The following is a 13,976-nucleotide window of genomic DNA, read 5'->3' on the forward strand; positions in this document are numbered from 1 at the left end:
TTTTGAAGGATCGATAGGAGTTTGCCAGGTAGCAAAATGGGATAAAAACATTCCAGGGAGAAGAAGCAAAATGTGCAAGGGCACAAAGAGTGAAAGCAGCATGGTGTGTTCTAGAAGCTTCAGCATTGCTAGGGCATAAAGCATAAGGGAATGAGAAGCAAGTGGATGGGAGATGAAATAGAAGCAAGAGGCAGAGCCTTGCTGTGCCCAGGAGGGGACCTTGGAACTAACCCGCCTGGGGTGTCTCCTGGTTGCAAGGTACAGAACAAGAGCGGCATCAGTCACTAGGCCCCTCAGGCTCCTATAGCTGAATCAGGGCCTTGGGGGACCCACTTATTCGGCCCTGACAAGCTGAGCTGGTTCCTGTATGCACAAAATGAGGTGAGCCCCGGACCTTTGGCTGCGGAGAGTCAAGCAGCAGCTTCTGCATTTGCTCTCAGCTCCAGTGCCTGGCACGTAGTCGGCACTCAGTGGGTGTTTCCTAACAGTACAGACATTTTCTCCATGCTCTCACCCTGACTGTCCATTGCCTTCTCTTGCCAGAACAGGAGGACGAGTCAACCTGGGTGCACCCAATCACTCACCACCACCTTTGTCTGCCATAATTTTAATTAATCAATTCATGTAACAGACTTTGCTGAGCTTGTGAATATAAGTATGTGCCAGACACTAAGTTGGTCCCACAGATAGAGGGCTGGTCAAGGCATGAGCCCTGCCATTGAGGATTGAATGTGTCCTGACAGAACCTGGCAGGTCAACAGATAATAAAAAAACACCATGGCCAAGGGCTGAGGTTTGTTCTGGGTGTTAGAGGAGTGCAGGGGACAGGTACTTACCCTCTGTCGGGGAGGGTGCTGGAAGGATGATGATGGAGGACTTCCAGGAGGAGGTGTCCAAGCTGAATCTTAAAGGATAGATAGGAGAATTTCAGGTAAACGGAGCGAGCTGGGGAAGGCAGTCCAGGCAGGGGGACTGACATGGACAAGGGCAAAGTGGTAAGAATGGCTGCTACAGAGCCAGGAGCGAACATGAGAGGCGAGAAGGAAGTGCTGCCTTCTGCCCGCCAGCAACACCTGTGGGTCGCACTGAGTGCCTGGAAGCCCTGGACGGAGGACAAGGCCTTACATTCAGGACAAGCCTGGGAAAGAAATTTTGATCGGAGAAATCCAGGCTGCATTTATCCAGTCGATGTGGCTGAACTGAACCCTTAATTGGATGGGGTTGAACTTCCTGGCTCAGCAGGAATGCCTGAGAACAGGAAATAATTTGATCTGAGGGTCTGACTCTCACCCCTGCATTTTACGGGCTCGCCTTTCAGTGTTCTTTCGTTGCTATTGCTGTTGTCGTTCCTAGGAAGTCTTCTGGTGCCACCTTTCATTCCGGCAGTTAAATCCTCTTCACCCTGTTGGCAGTTAGTCTTCTCCCAATGGTGCTTGGTATTTTTTCATGCGCTGATTATTCTACCATAGCATGAGTTGGTTTTATCATTCCGTTGGCCAGGCAATAGTAGCCGTTGTTGGTCCTGGACCAGGAGTCCAAACCCCAGCTGTGCTCCGTCTCACCGTGGAGGCCGCTCACCATGGCGGCGAAGAACGTGGGCGTAAAGCCGAATCTGGCTTCAAGTTCAGAATCGAGTTTGGACCCAGGCCCCAGCCATACCAGCTGTGACAGAAGTTTTAATTTTATTTAAAAATCATTTTGCAAGTTTGTTTTTTTATTTTTGAGACAGTCTTGCTCTGTCGTCCAGGCTGGAGTGCGGTGGGTGCGATCTTGGCTCACTGCAACCTCCACCTCCTGATTTCAAGTGATTCTCCTGCCTCAGCCTCCCGAGTAGCTGGGATTGTAGGCGCCCGCCACCATGCCCAGCTAATTATTGTATTTTTGATAGAGGTGGGGTTTCACCGTGTTGGTCAGGCTGGTCTCGAACTCCTTACCTCAGGTGAGCCGCCTGTTTTGGCCTCCCAACTTGCTGGGATTCCAGGCGTGAGCCACTGCACCCGGCCAATTTTGCAAGTATTTCATGAGTTTGTTTTCATCAGGAAAAGAGGATTTCATCCCATCCCGGTGCCGTCTTCAGAAACACCTTGTTGTCAGGTGGTGACAGACCCACACAGACAGACATGGTTGTGGGTTTTGGGGGGCTTTATTTGCTTTAAGATGAATGATGTGATGCAGGATGTGTCATTCTGCGTTTATTTTTTTCACTTGTTCTCCGTCCTTTCGGGGCGTCTACCCCGCGGTTCCTGATAGTTGTTCATTGTCTTTCAGGCCATCGCTCCTTTGCTGGAAAACAACCACCCACCACCAGATCTCTGTGAATTCTTTTGCAAGGTATGGGCTTGCTGAGCTGGGGCTTGACTGCAGGAATGAACCTGCCTCTGGGTGTGCATGCACACCGGGGATTGAGTTTGCACAGACAGTCCGAAAACCTGGGCCCCACCATCTTGGGTCAGGGTCCCAGCCACAGGCGGAGGGCATGCCAGGCACCCTTTCTTAGGGCTACACCCACCTCTCTGCCAGACAGGTGACAAAGAGTTGGGGGGAGCATCTTGCTTCTCCTTGGAATCGCTTCCTGGCTGTCTTGGGAGACAGGTTGCTGCAGATTTTCTGGGCTCCTGACGTCAGAGCTGGTTATTATTAGCTAAGGCTCCTCTGAGCAGCAGCTGGCCCACGGTGGGGTGCGGCTGTGGGGCTTTCCCTGAAACGGGAAGCAGCAGGGTGCTGCAGGTTGGCTTAGAGGAGCCATGGAGCAGGGCATCCGCTCCCAGGTAGCCGGCGCCAGCCTTGCAGTGGGATTCACATAGGACATGTGCACCCAGGGCACATCGGGGACTGGGCGTTTCTCCTTCCCAGAGCACATCTTCGTGTCTCAGGCTGTACCAGCACACAGGCCTGTTTTGTTCTTTGCTGTGTGGCTTTTTTAGTGTAGTAATTTAATGTTCTTGGAAAGACACGTCTCTGGCACTCCCCTGTCGTGCCCCTGTTGCCCCGTTCAGCTGGTCCTCATCCCTCCCCACTCCCACTACCTGCCTCCTGCCAAGGTCACCCTCTGTCCTTTGGAGAGGTGTGGACTGTGTCCACCGATGGGACTGTCCTGTGGGGTGGAACAGCAGGCACCCGGGAGGGCAGGGGACCATGGTGCACTTGATTTCCCTTGCCCTCATCCAGGGAGCCCTCTGTGTGTGTGTCAGGGGACGAGGGCTTTGAAAGGGAGACAAGATTCCACTGTCCTCCTGGAGTCTGCCTCCCTGTCAGGGCTCCTTCTCCAGTGATCCACACACCCACTGGCCAGGGTACCTGCCAGGGTCTGGAACGACCTCCACCCCCCATCCTTCATGTGGGCATACACAGTGAGTGCCCCCTGACCCAGGGGGTGAATGCCCACGAGTGTGTGTGTGTATGTGTGTGTACACATACAGGTGTGGGTACACACCCTGGGCTCCTCATGGCACACAAGCCTTCTCTGCCCCCAGAACTCATGAATATCATACCCTCCACAGAGTGGAGTTTAATAGCCCATGTCCTGAGAGAGTGGCTAGCTGTTCCTCTGTCTGTCACAGCAGGTCACCTCCTCCATCTTCTGTCCAGTTTAACCCAAACCTGCCCCATGCTCACCTCTCAAACTTAGGGTTTCTCCCAGATCTCCCAGATAAATGAACTGTGGACCATCCAGACAATGAAATGAGCTAGCAGACCACGAAGAGAAAGGAGGAAGCTTAAATGCATGTTAGTGAGTGAGAGGAGCCCGTCTAAAGGGGGCACGTTAGTGAGTGAGAGGAGCCCGTCTAAAGGGGGCACGTTAGTGAGTGAGAGGAGCCCGTCTAAAGGGGGCACGTTAGTGAGTGAGAGGAGCCCGTCTAAAGGGGGCACGTTAGTGAGTGAGAGGAGCCCGTCTAAAGGGCTGCACACGGCGTGATTCTAACTACAGGACATTCTGGAAAAAGCAAAACTATAGGGACAGTAGAAGGATCAGTGGTTGCCAGGGGCTGGGGGAGGGAGGGATGAATTGGCTGAGCACAGAGGATTTTTAGGGCTGTGAAACGACTTCCTGTGATAGTACAGTGGTGAATCCATGACATTAGACATTTGTCTAAACACCCAGAAAGCACAGCACCAAGTGTGAACCCTGCGTCAGCTGTGGACTCTGGGTGACAGTGGTGTGTCAGTGTGGGGTTATCCACTGTAACAGCTGCACTGCAGGGTGTACGTGCTACGTTAGTGACACCACACTGTCCTTTTCCAGCTTGTGGGGTGGAAACACAAGCGCCTGGGAGGAAAGGGCACCGTGGTGCCCTTTCCCCCCTTCCCGGAGTCCTCTGTGTGTGTCAGGAGTCAGGAAAGAGAAACCGGATTGTTGTCCTCTTGGTCCCGTCTCTCCACCAGGATTCCTTTTCCGGTGCCCCACACGCCTGCTGGCCAAGTGCCCAGGATACGTTTCAGGGCCTGGAACGCCCCAACCCCATCCTTAAACGTGTTATGTACAGTGATAGTAGAGAGGCTGTGCATGCTGAGGGCAGAGGGTATATGGGAAAGCTCTCTATCTTCCTCTCTATTCCACTCTGGCCGTCTTCCACAATCAACTTGTTTTTTAGAAAGCTGTGCAACATTGTTCATCAAGGGTACCCAAGCACCCACAGCTGGGCTCGCTGTCCCCAGCCCTGCTAGCAGCCAGGGAACATTGTTAGGCCCACGGTAACTGTACCCCACTCTCTCCCCAGCACTGCAGAGAGCGGCCCCGGTCCATGGTGGTCATCGAGGTGTTCACCCCCGTGGTGCAGCGAATCCTCAAGCATAACATGGTGAGTCCCCCTGCCCAAACACCCAGACCGTGGCGCCTAGAACCCGAGGCCCCGTGCACCTCCCTGGCCTTTCGCGTTGGCACAGATTTGGGGAATAGGGTTGGCCCATCCTGACAACCAGGAACTGGGGTTGAGATTCTGGTTAAGGAGCTTTGGGGGTTTTGTACAGCTTGTCCTCCATTACGGCAACAGGAAGAATCTTTCTGCAGCACATGAGAATTACAAGCATACCGTGGCTAGAGAAGAGGAGAGCCTCCCAGACAGAATAGGCTCAGATAATGTCTGTAGAGACCCCAGCCTCAAGGACCCAGAGCATAACTTCTCATTCCCTTAGCGTGGGCTGTGCACAGCGAGGTCCTTCCAGAGAGCAGTGTATGGAGGGGGCAGGAGTAGCTTTGCAATGGAGAAACCACACACAGCCTCAGCCAGGTAATCAAGGTCTACATCAACAACAAGCAGCCAGTTTGACAGAACGATCCCTCGATAAGGTGAATAGAAATGACACTTTACCTCTGTGATCGTCCAGTAACCCATCACCCCATTCAAATCATGAGGAAAAGATCCAACAAATCCTTACAGGGGACAAGCTGCAAAGTACCTGGCCAGTCCTCCCCATGCTCAAGGTCAAAAACAAGGAGAGTCTAAGAAACGGTCACAGCTCAGAGGAGCCTAAGGAGGCATGACAACTAAATGTCACTGGGGTCCTCCCTGGGACTCCCAGAACAGAAAAGGGACATGAAGGGAAAACTGAGGAAATCTGAATAAAACGTGGTCTTTAATTTTTTTTTTTTTAATACAAAGGCAGGATTTAATTGTGCCCTTACAGCGGGTGGGGTTCTTTAATTGTGTGGCCCCTTGGTGTTCCGTCATCATTCTGGGGACAGCAGCAAATGCCGTTATTTGCTCCATATGACACAGGGAAACTGAGGCTTAGCAAGGTCCTCTAAGTGGCCACAGGGACCACAGGTAGGAATAAGAGTAACATCTTTTCGCAGAAGTTTATTGAACACCTTCTTAGAGTCAGAATGTGATGCTCTTTGAGTGTCTTGTGTCATTAACCCTCGTGCCTTTCCCGTGACATCCTGTGCACAGGAGGAGTCTGGGACCCAGAGAGGCAGGACAGGACAGGCAGGGTCTGATGAGCAGCTGTGGCTGCTCCTGGTGGGAGCTAAGCAGCAGGCAGCCTGAGGCCAGGACCCATTCCCAGCCGCATGTTGTACTAAGCCAGCCACCACCTTAGACTTTAGAGTCTCCGGAGCACGTGAAAACAACTCTGAAAAAGGGTAACCACAAACCATTTCACTTGTGACATAGCTTGCCTGTCCTCACACCGTGCCCCTGAAGAATGCTCTATCACCTACAGCCCGTTCCCCAGTCAGGAGTGGAAGTGCATGACACGTGCTCCTCTACCCCTTCTGTACTCATGGCAGACATCATTAATCAATTACGGCACTCTTCCTGTAGAGCCAGAGGTAGCATCAGACTCTTTCCCCTCCCGCATTCCAGGCCACCACTACCAGCTGACTCATGTTGGTACTATAACGAACTCTATGTGCCATTCTCTACTGTAAGCAATTGCAAACCGTAATCAAAATGTTGCTGATTTCTGAGCCCCTCCTAGATTTGGGATAAATCCATTTCTTGTTTTCAGAACATGGGAGAGGGACACCCTGTGCAGTTCTTTCTATAGGACAAGGAGACTCCACGCTGCAGGATGGGGAGGGGTTTCTGCCTTAATTGGGGCTCTCACAGTTTCAAGGAGGAGCTCTTTCTGGCTTTGGCCAGCTGGGAGGAAGGGGGCTCTGCTTGTCAGGTTTTGTTGCAAAGGACCTTAATTCGTCAGTGGCAGAGCCACACCCCCAGGACATACTTGGTAGGGACAGGGAGATGCCTCTTCAGGCACATAAACATTTTTGAATATTCCATGTTAGTCAATAAACTGTTGCATAAGGGTCCTTTGGGGACATCTGACTTGAAAGGGAAACAATTCAGAATTCAGGCAGGCTCTCAAGGCTTCACCAAACACCTCTCCTATATTTGGTTAGTTTTATGGGCCTGGAGTGTTGACTGGGTAATAATTTTCTGTATAAAAATCAGAACAGCTCTGCGCAGACCCAGAATTTATACTATCTGTGGTGGTCTGGCAGAGAATAGGGACCCTCAGCCGTGAGTCCTCGCCTCACTTGTAACGAGCACCCCCTAAGTGATCCCAGGTGTCTGGGGTTGCTTTAATGTACCCAGATCCCACCGTGCCCTTGGCGCCTACTAATTATACACCAGGAGCGGAGTTAGCAGAGAACCATAGGGAGGACTGAGGAGGATCCACTTCTCCTGTAGAAGAATAGACTGTATTGAGCAGCGATTATGGCCATACCAGGCACGGGAAGACCTGACCTCACAGAATCCTAGCAACACAGGCGGGGTGGGCAAGAGAGAGCTTTGACACTCATTCATTGGTTGCTCCCTGATGCTTACTGGGTGGCCATGGGCCAGCGGCACCGTTTTGGAGCTGGGTCTGCAGCTGGTGTGGGGTCAGGTCTCTGGCTAAGGAGCATACCTAGCCTGCCTAAGCCAGGATCCTGTTGGGGTGGCATGAACAGTGATTTCTCTTCACTCCAGATGCAGTGTTTCTGCTTAAGGAGGCACTCAGACATTTAGCAAACGCCGGAAATACAGCCACAGTGCTGTTCTGGGATTGGGGGCTCCCCTGATCTGAGTGCATCTCTTGCAAACATGTCATGTGCCCCATTTCATGGGTGAACAAACAAGCTTTGAAAGTCTCAAAGAACGTTCCTTGCTAGACTGAAATAAAAACTAGAAACACAAGGAAGCGGTTCTTCAGTGTGTTTCTCTGGAGACTCAATCCAAATCATTGGCTAAACCGTGTTCTGGAGAACGACCATGTATCTGTGCCCCGTGCCACTCGGAGTGTTCTTGTGACAAAGGTGAGAAGGAAGGCTAGCGCCCAGCCCAGTAGAGGGCTTGCGGGTGGCCAGGAGCAGAACAGAGGTGCAGGTTGTCCCCAGTGGACCACCAGGTAATCTGACCTCCAACTTTCCAAAGGGAACATACTGACTCTTCCAGAGAGGAGGAGGCTGCTGGATCCCTCTGTAAATGTTTCTTTCCATGGAAATGACCTTGATTATTCAAAAATCTAGTAGCCGAGATGCCAGTCTTAAGTCTCTGATGGAGCAGTTCATAGAATCATAAAACCCTAGAGGTGGAAGGGGCAGGTGGTCACTTCTGCGGACCCTCATTCCATAATGGTGACAGTGAGGCCCAGAGAGGGACGTGGCAGCCCAAAGCCTGTGAGGCAGAGGTCTCATTTTCCAACCCAGTAGACAGAGAGAGGGAGGGAGAGAATGTGTGTATGTGTGTTTGTGCCTGTGCGTGCATTTTTCTGAACTTGCTCTGGCGGCTCTGCTTCCCTCTTATTTAGCGGGGCAGTCCTAGCAAGCAGATGAGTGAAAGCGCCCCTCCACTGTCTCTGAGTACCCCAGTTCAGCCCCGTTGACCCCATGTGAAGAAGTCCCCAGCAGCTCTAGAAACTCTCCTGGGAGCCTGCAGGAGGGCATGGTAGGAACGGGTTCCACTCAGAGCTTTCATGCCAGCTTCGGGGACAGTTAGACCTGAGGGGCTCTCTGTTTCTGTTCTACAGCTTAGAGTCCTGATTCAGACGGCTGTCTTTAAAAAACGGCTTCCACTGAGATGGGTACAGAGGGACAGGTCTGGAGACTCCAGGCTCTCCTCTGTGTCTTGCTGGTCGGCTGGACGACCACTTTTCTGGAGGGTCATGGCGGGATTGTGCTGCTCCTGACTGGCCAGACACAGCTCAACGGGCTGACGGTCCTGGCACCTCCCCAGCCTTAGCAATGACCCTGGGAATGAATGTGGTGGCCAGATTCACAGGCCCCTATCCAGCCCAGGCCTCTCTCCTGCACCTCTGTTCTGCTCCTGGGCATTCTCCTTCCTGCCTCCTGGCAGAGCATTCTGTGGCCCCTGTCCCCCTGACACCTGGAAGAGGCCAAGCACAGCAGCCACCAGTTATGGCCCTTGGTGGGCACAGGCAGGGTCCCTATGTCCTTGACCTGGCCCCTCAACAGAGCCCCACAGTGGACCCTTTAGTTCCAGGGGGCTGGTGGATGGAGACGCGCAGGCACTGCTTTCCCTAGTGTGGCACAGATGGGGCCTCCAACCAAGGTGGCCTCTCCTGTCCCCTCATGATGGTAACACACACCAGTGCCTCCTCTGCCACAATTGCCTGGTGCAGGTACACGTGCCCAGGCTCCTCATTGCACATGCACGCCTCTATCCACACCGGCCTCACACAAACACATCCTTTCACACCCACCTCTCACACCCACCTTCCATCTCATACCTCCTTCCACACCCACCTCTCACTCACCTGCATCCATCTCACACCTCGTTCCACACCCACCTCTCACCTCCTTCCACACCCACCTGTCACACCTCCTTCCACACCCACCTCCTTCCATCTCACACCTTCCACACCCACCTCACAGTCACCTCCTTCCACACCCACCTCACACCCACCTCCTTACATCACACTCACACCTCCTTCTGTACTCCACATTCCCCTTGGAAGCACCCTCACTTGTTCCCCCAGCCTTCCTGGCTCTCCTTCCTCGTTCTCATTTGTCTCGCATGTGCCTTTTGAGGGCAACTTTCCCTACAGCCAAAAGCATCGATGGTCCTTCAGAGCGGCAGTGCAGTGTTGCAGTGCCGTTCTGTGAAGTAGATGCCCCCTGTGCTTTCGAGAGGGTTGGCATCACCCCATTGCCTTCCACGTGGGCAGCTCTAGGCTGAGCTGGGTCCTGCCCTTCCTTCCGGTGTCTGGCTGCCTACAGCGTCCCCTGACTCCTGCCTCTGCTCTCTCTGCAGGACTTTGGGAAGTGCCCGCGACTGAGGCTGTTTACTCAGGAGTACATCCTTGCCTTGAACGAGCTCAACGCAGGGATGGAAGTGGTGAAGAAGTTCATTCAGAGGTGGGTCTCCAGGGCGACGCCCCCCTCCCTGGCCTCAGAGCCACTTCCGGTCCTGTTTCCTCGGATAGCCATGAGGGGCGGTTGTGTGATTAAATGGAGACCACGTCTGTGACGAAGCCCCTAGCCCACTGCGTGGTGCCCAGGAGGAACTTGGAAAACGGCAGGGGACCTGCACAACACGGGCGTTTCCTCAGGTCCCAAGCCCCTCGGGCTGTGGGCGCCCTGTGTTTAGGACTCACTCCTGCCCTGGTGGTCCCAGAGCGTCATCGTTGGGTACTTGAACAGCCACTCCGTAACATAACCCAGAGGAAGCCAAATGTTCTTTCTCTTCCTCACTTTTGGTGCTTGGGGTTGGTGTTTCCTTTTTTTTTTTTTGCAGGGGGGCGGGGGCGGCGTGGTTGCTTTTGCTTTCTTTATTTTAAAATTTTCTCTCTGTGCTCCAGTTTCCTCGTCTGTAACACAAGAGCCGTAGTACCCCTCATCCGGTTAGTGATGCTCCAGTGAGCTAGTAGCCGCAGCACATAGAGAATGCTGCAGAAGTCTCACGTCAGGCCAAGCTGTCAGCATTCTTGTTCTCGGCATGTATGTTTGTTTCTTTGTTTTGAGTGGAGTCTCGCTCTGTCACCCAGGCTGGACTGCAGTGGCATGATCTTGGCTCATTGCAACCTCCGTCTCCTGGGTTCAAGCAATTCTCCTGCCTCAGCCTCCCAAATAGCTGGGATTACAGGTGCACATCACCACGCCGGCTAATTTTTGTATTTTTAGTAGAGACGGGTTTCACTATGTTGGCCAGGCTGGTCTCGAACTCATGACTTCATGTGATCTGCCCATCTTGGCTTCCAAAGTGCTGGGATTACAGGTGTGAGCCACTGCCCCCAGCCTCTTCAAATCTTTTAAGATAATCAAAATAACCTGTTTAAACAAGTTCTGAAGCTACATATTTCCTAAACATGCTCACTTGGAACTCACAAAGCCATTTGAGGGTGGCTTTGTGACGTGCCCTCATAGGAGCCCTGGTGATGCCACCCAGATATGGTTTGCAAAATCTTGTCAGGTTAGACCTTTCTTAGTGACAGCAGCCTCGATGACAGCTTCCCAGAAGTGGAACAGGTGTTATCCTCAGGGCCCTAAGCAACCCATTTTACAGATAAGAAAATGAAGGACAGAAATAGTCATGACAAGTAGTAATTGCCAGCACTTACTGCAGGCTTAGTGACTGTTTGCAGACTCTTTGCTAAGCCAGAATGACCCTAATCATTTTTCTTCCAAAGCAGGATGTGTTTGAAAGTAAAATGAGGTGTTAGGAATAATTATTCCTGAACCGCTCCCCCACCCCAGGTAGAAGCATGACTGTCCCAGGACATATGGATATCGTATGCTAGGGGTCTCCGTGAATTAGAAAATTTGGTCCTAACTGTCCGCTACTGAGAAGGGGGCTGTCATCCTCATTTTCTAGTTGCAGAAACGGTGGAGAGTTTAGGAGCTTTCCAAGGCCACTCAGAGGTTTGAACCCGGGAACCCTGGATCCAGAGTCAGCAACTGAGCCCTTTGCCTTTCGCTGCCTGCACATGGCACAGCCAGAACCCAAATCCTGGTGCCACCAGTTGCACAGCAAAGGCTCTCAGAGCCCCAAGGGGTGCTGGCAGAGCGGCAGCCCTGTGCTTGAGCAGCGCCCCTCCCTTGTCCACCTTCCCCTGTCCATGGACCCCACTCCTGCAGGCTTCTCACCCCAGCCCTCTGCTTTCTTCCAGCATGCACGGCCCCACAGGGCACTGCCCCCATCCCCGGGTCCTGCCCAACCTGGTGGCCGTGTGCCTGGCTGCCATCTACTCCTGCTATGAAGAGTTCATCAACAGGTCAGTTACTGAACTGCCGCTCGGAGGGCTTGGGAGGGGAAGGCTGCCAGTCCCCATCACAGACAAAGTCACCAAGAACAGACCAGGCTGGGGAGGCAGAATGGCTGCTTCCTGGGCAGGCCTCATGGTGTGTGTGCCAGTTCCCCTGAGCCCACCGATCAGTGGGCCCAGAACCCAGGGATGCTGCTGAAAGAGCAAGCGCTGAATCAGCCCCGCAGCTGTGCGGCTGTTAGAGCTGCTTGACGTTAGGGACAGATGTTTTATGCTGAAGATCTCTCACCCCTTGGAGAGGTGGGACACGTTGGTGTGTGTGGGTGTATGCACATGGGCATGCAAATGCATATATGAACTGTACACATACATGTGACTGTGTGTATGTGTGTGCACATGGGGGGATATGTGTATAATACAAGAATGTTGGTAGCAGCAGTGTCTGGAATAGCCCAAAACTACAAACCTCCTCAACTCAAATGCCCTGCAGCAGTAGAATAGATACATAAATGTGCTCTATTCACACAAGAAATACTATGTAGCAGCAGGAGTGATGCATCCAGTGCAACCAGGGAACTACCAGGATTCAATTTCACAACTGATACTGAGCAACACAAGCCAGCCCAAAAGATACATACTGTGGGGTCCCTTTTACACAAAGCCCAAGACTAGGCACAACGAATCAATGGTGTTAGAGGCCAGAGAGCAGCCACCTTTGGGATGAGGGAGTTTTGGGGAAGGACATAGAGAAGCATCTGGATTCCTGGAAATGTTTCACTGCTTTATCTAGGTCAGAGGTGCTCAAACAGGTCAGTTTTTCCTCCTAGAGGATATTTGGCAATGTCTGGAGACATTTTTGTCGCTACAGTTTGGGTGAGAGAAACGGTGCTCCTGGCATGTAGCAGGTAGAAGGCTGGGATGCAGCTGAACATCTGTGCACACACATGATAGCCTCTGCTAGAAAGTATTACCTGGGTCAGAACATCCACAGAGCCAAATTACAGACCTCCAGTCTGGGTGGTTATTACATAGAGGTGTGTGTGCAGATACTCAACATGCTTTACACCTAAGAGTTTCAGACTTTATAGTATTTAAGTTATACCCAGAGTGTGCAGGAGAGCCAGTTCACCCATTACATTTGGGAACATGTCCTTCCCATTTCTGCAATGATATATTGGTAGCTTGAAGTCAGCTGTGGTGGGAGTATTTACACCAAAGAAATTGGTAGACACTGCAGATCAGGGCTTCTTCTTTTTTTTCTTTTTTCTTTTTCTTTTTCTTTTTTTTTTTTTGAGACAGAGTCTCACTCTGTCACCAGGCATCAGGCTGGAGTGCAGTGGCCCGATCTCGACTCACTGCAACCTCTGCCTCCCGGGTTCAAGCAATTCTCCTACCCTAGCCTCCCGAGTAGCTGGGACTACAGACACACGCCACCGTGCCCAGCTAATTTTTTGTATTTTTGGTAGAGACGGGGTTTCACCATGTTGGCCAGGATGGTCTCAATCTCTTGACCTCGTGTTCTGCCCACCTCTGCCTCCCAAAGTGTTGGGATTCTTTTTTCTTTTTTTTAGATGGATTTTCACTCTTGTCACCCAGGCTGGAGCGCAGTGGCACAATCTTGGCTCACTGCAACCTCCACCTCCTGGGTTCAAGTGATTCTCTTGCCTCAGCTTCCTGAGTAGCTGAGATTATAGGTGTGGACTACCACACCTGGCTAATTTTTTGTATTTTCGTAGAGACGGGGTTTCACTTTGTTGGCCACGCTGGTCTCAAACTTCTGACCTCAGGTGATCCACCTGCCTTGGCTTCCCAAAGTGCTGGGCGACTGTGCCGGCCACATCAGGGCTTCTTTCTTTGGAGAGCTGATTGCTAGACATTTACCATTATACCTGGGTTATATCTCAATTTAAAAGAAAGGAAAAACAAAAGGGTGCCCGGGACCCTCCCAATGCCATTCTGATTTAATTAGGATGGACCTGGCATCCTTTTTATGTTCGAGACTCCGCATCAGGTGCAGGTTAAGGAAGGAGCCTTGGGGAGGTGGATATTTAAGTTGAGATCTCCTGGCTGTTCTCCAGGCAAGAAGCTGGAAGAGGGTGACCCAGGGAGAGGACAGCAGGGGCGAAGGCCTGACAGTGATGCGTGAAGGTGCCACTCATCACAATGTTTTCGTCTTTTGATTTTTTTTTGGAAACAGAGTCTCACTCTGTCACCCAAGCTGGAGTGCAGTAGCACAGTCTCTGTCCACTGCAACCTCTCCCTCCTGTGTTCAAGCAGTTTTCATGCTGCAGCCACCCCAGTAGCTGGGATTACAGGTGTGCACC

The 13,976-nt window shown here is 52.1% G+C and overlaps 1 protein-coding gene across 3 annotated transcripts in view; it reads left to right on the plus strand.

The window, feature by feature from the left end:
- CMIP (c-Maf inducing protein) overlaps positions 1-13,976 on the plus strand; it is a 252,584-nt gene that overhangs the window by 203,126 nt on the left and 35,482 nt on the right. For all 3 annotated transcript variants that reach the window (XM_035281878.3, XM_035281880.3, XM_078357837.1), the window contains 4 exons: positions 2,269-2,331; positions 4,719-4,799; positions 9,702-9,805; positions 11,557-11,661. In XM_035281878.3, coding sequence (XP_035137769.1) covers positions 2,269-2,331; positions 4,719-4,799; positions 9,702-9,805; positions 11,557-11,661 — 353 coding nt within the window. The remainder of the gene's footprint in view (positions 1-2,268; positions 2,332-4,718; positions 4,800-9,701; positions 9,806-11,556; positions 11,662-13,976) is intronic.

The sequence above is a fragment of the Callithrix jacchus genome, chromosome 20, assembly GCF_049354715.1.
Source record: "Callithrix jacchus isolate 240 chromosome 20, calJac240_pri, whole genome shotgun sequence".
In the NCBI taxonomy this organism is placed as follows: domain Eukaryota; kingdom Metazoa; phylum Chordata; class Mammalia; order Primates; family Cebidae; genus Callithrix; species Callithrix jacchus.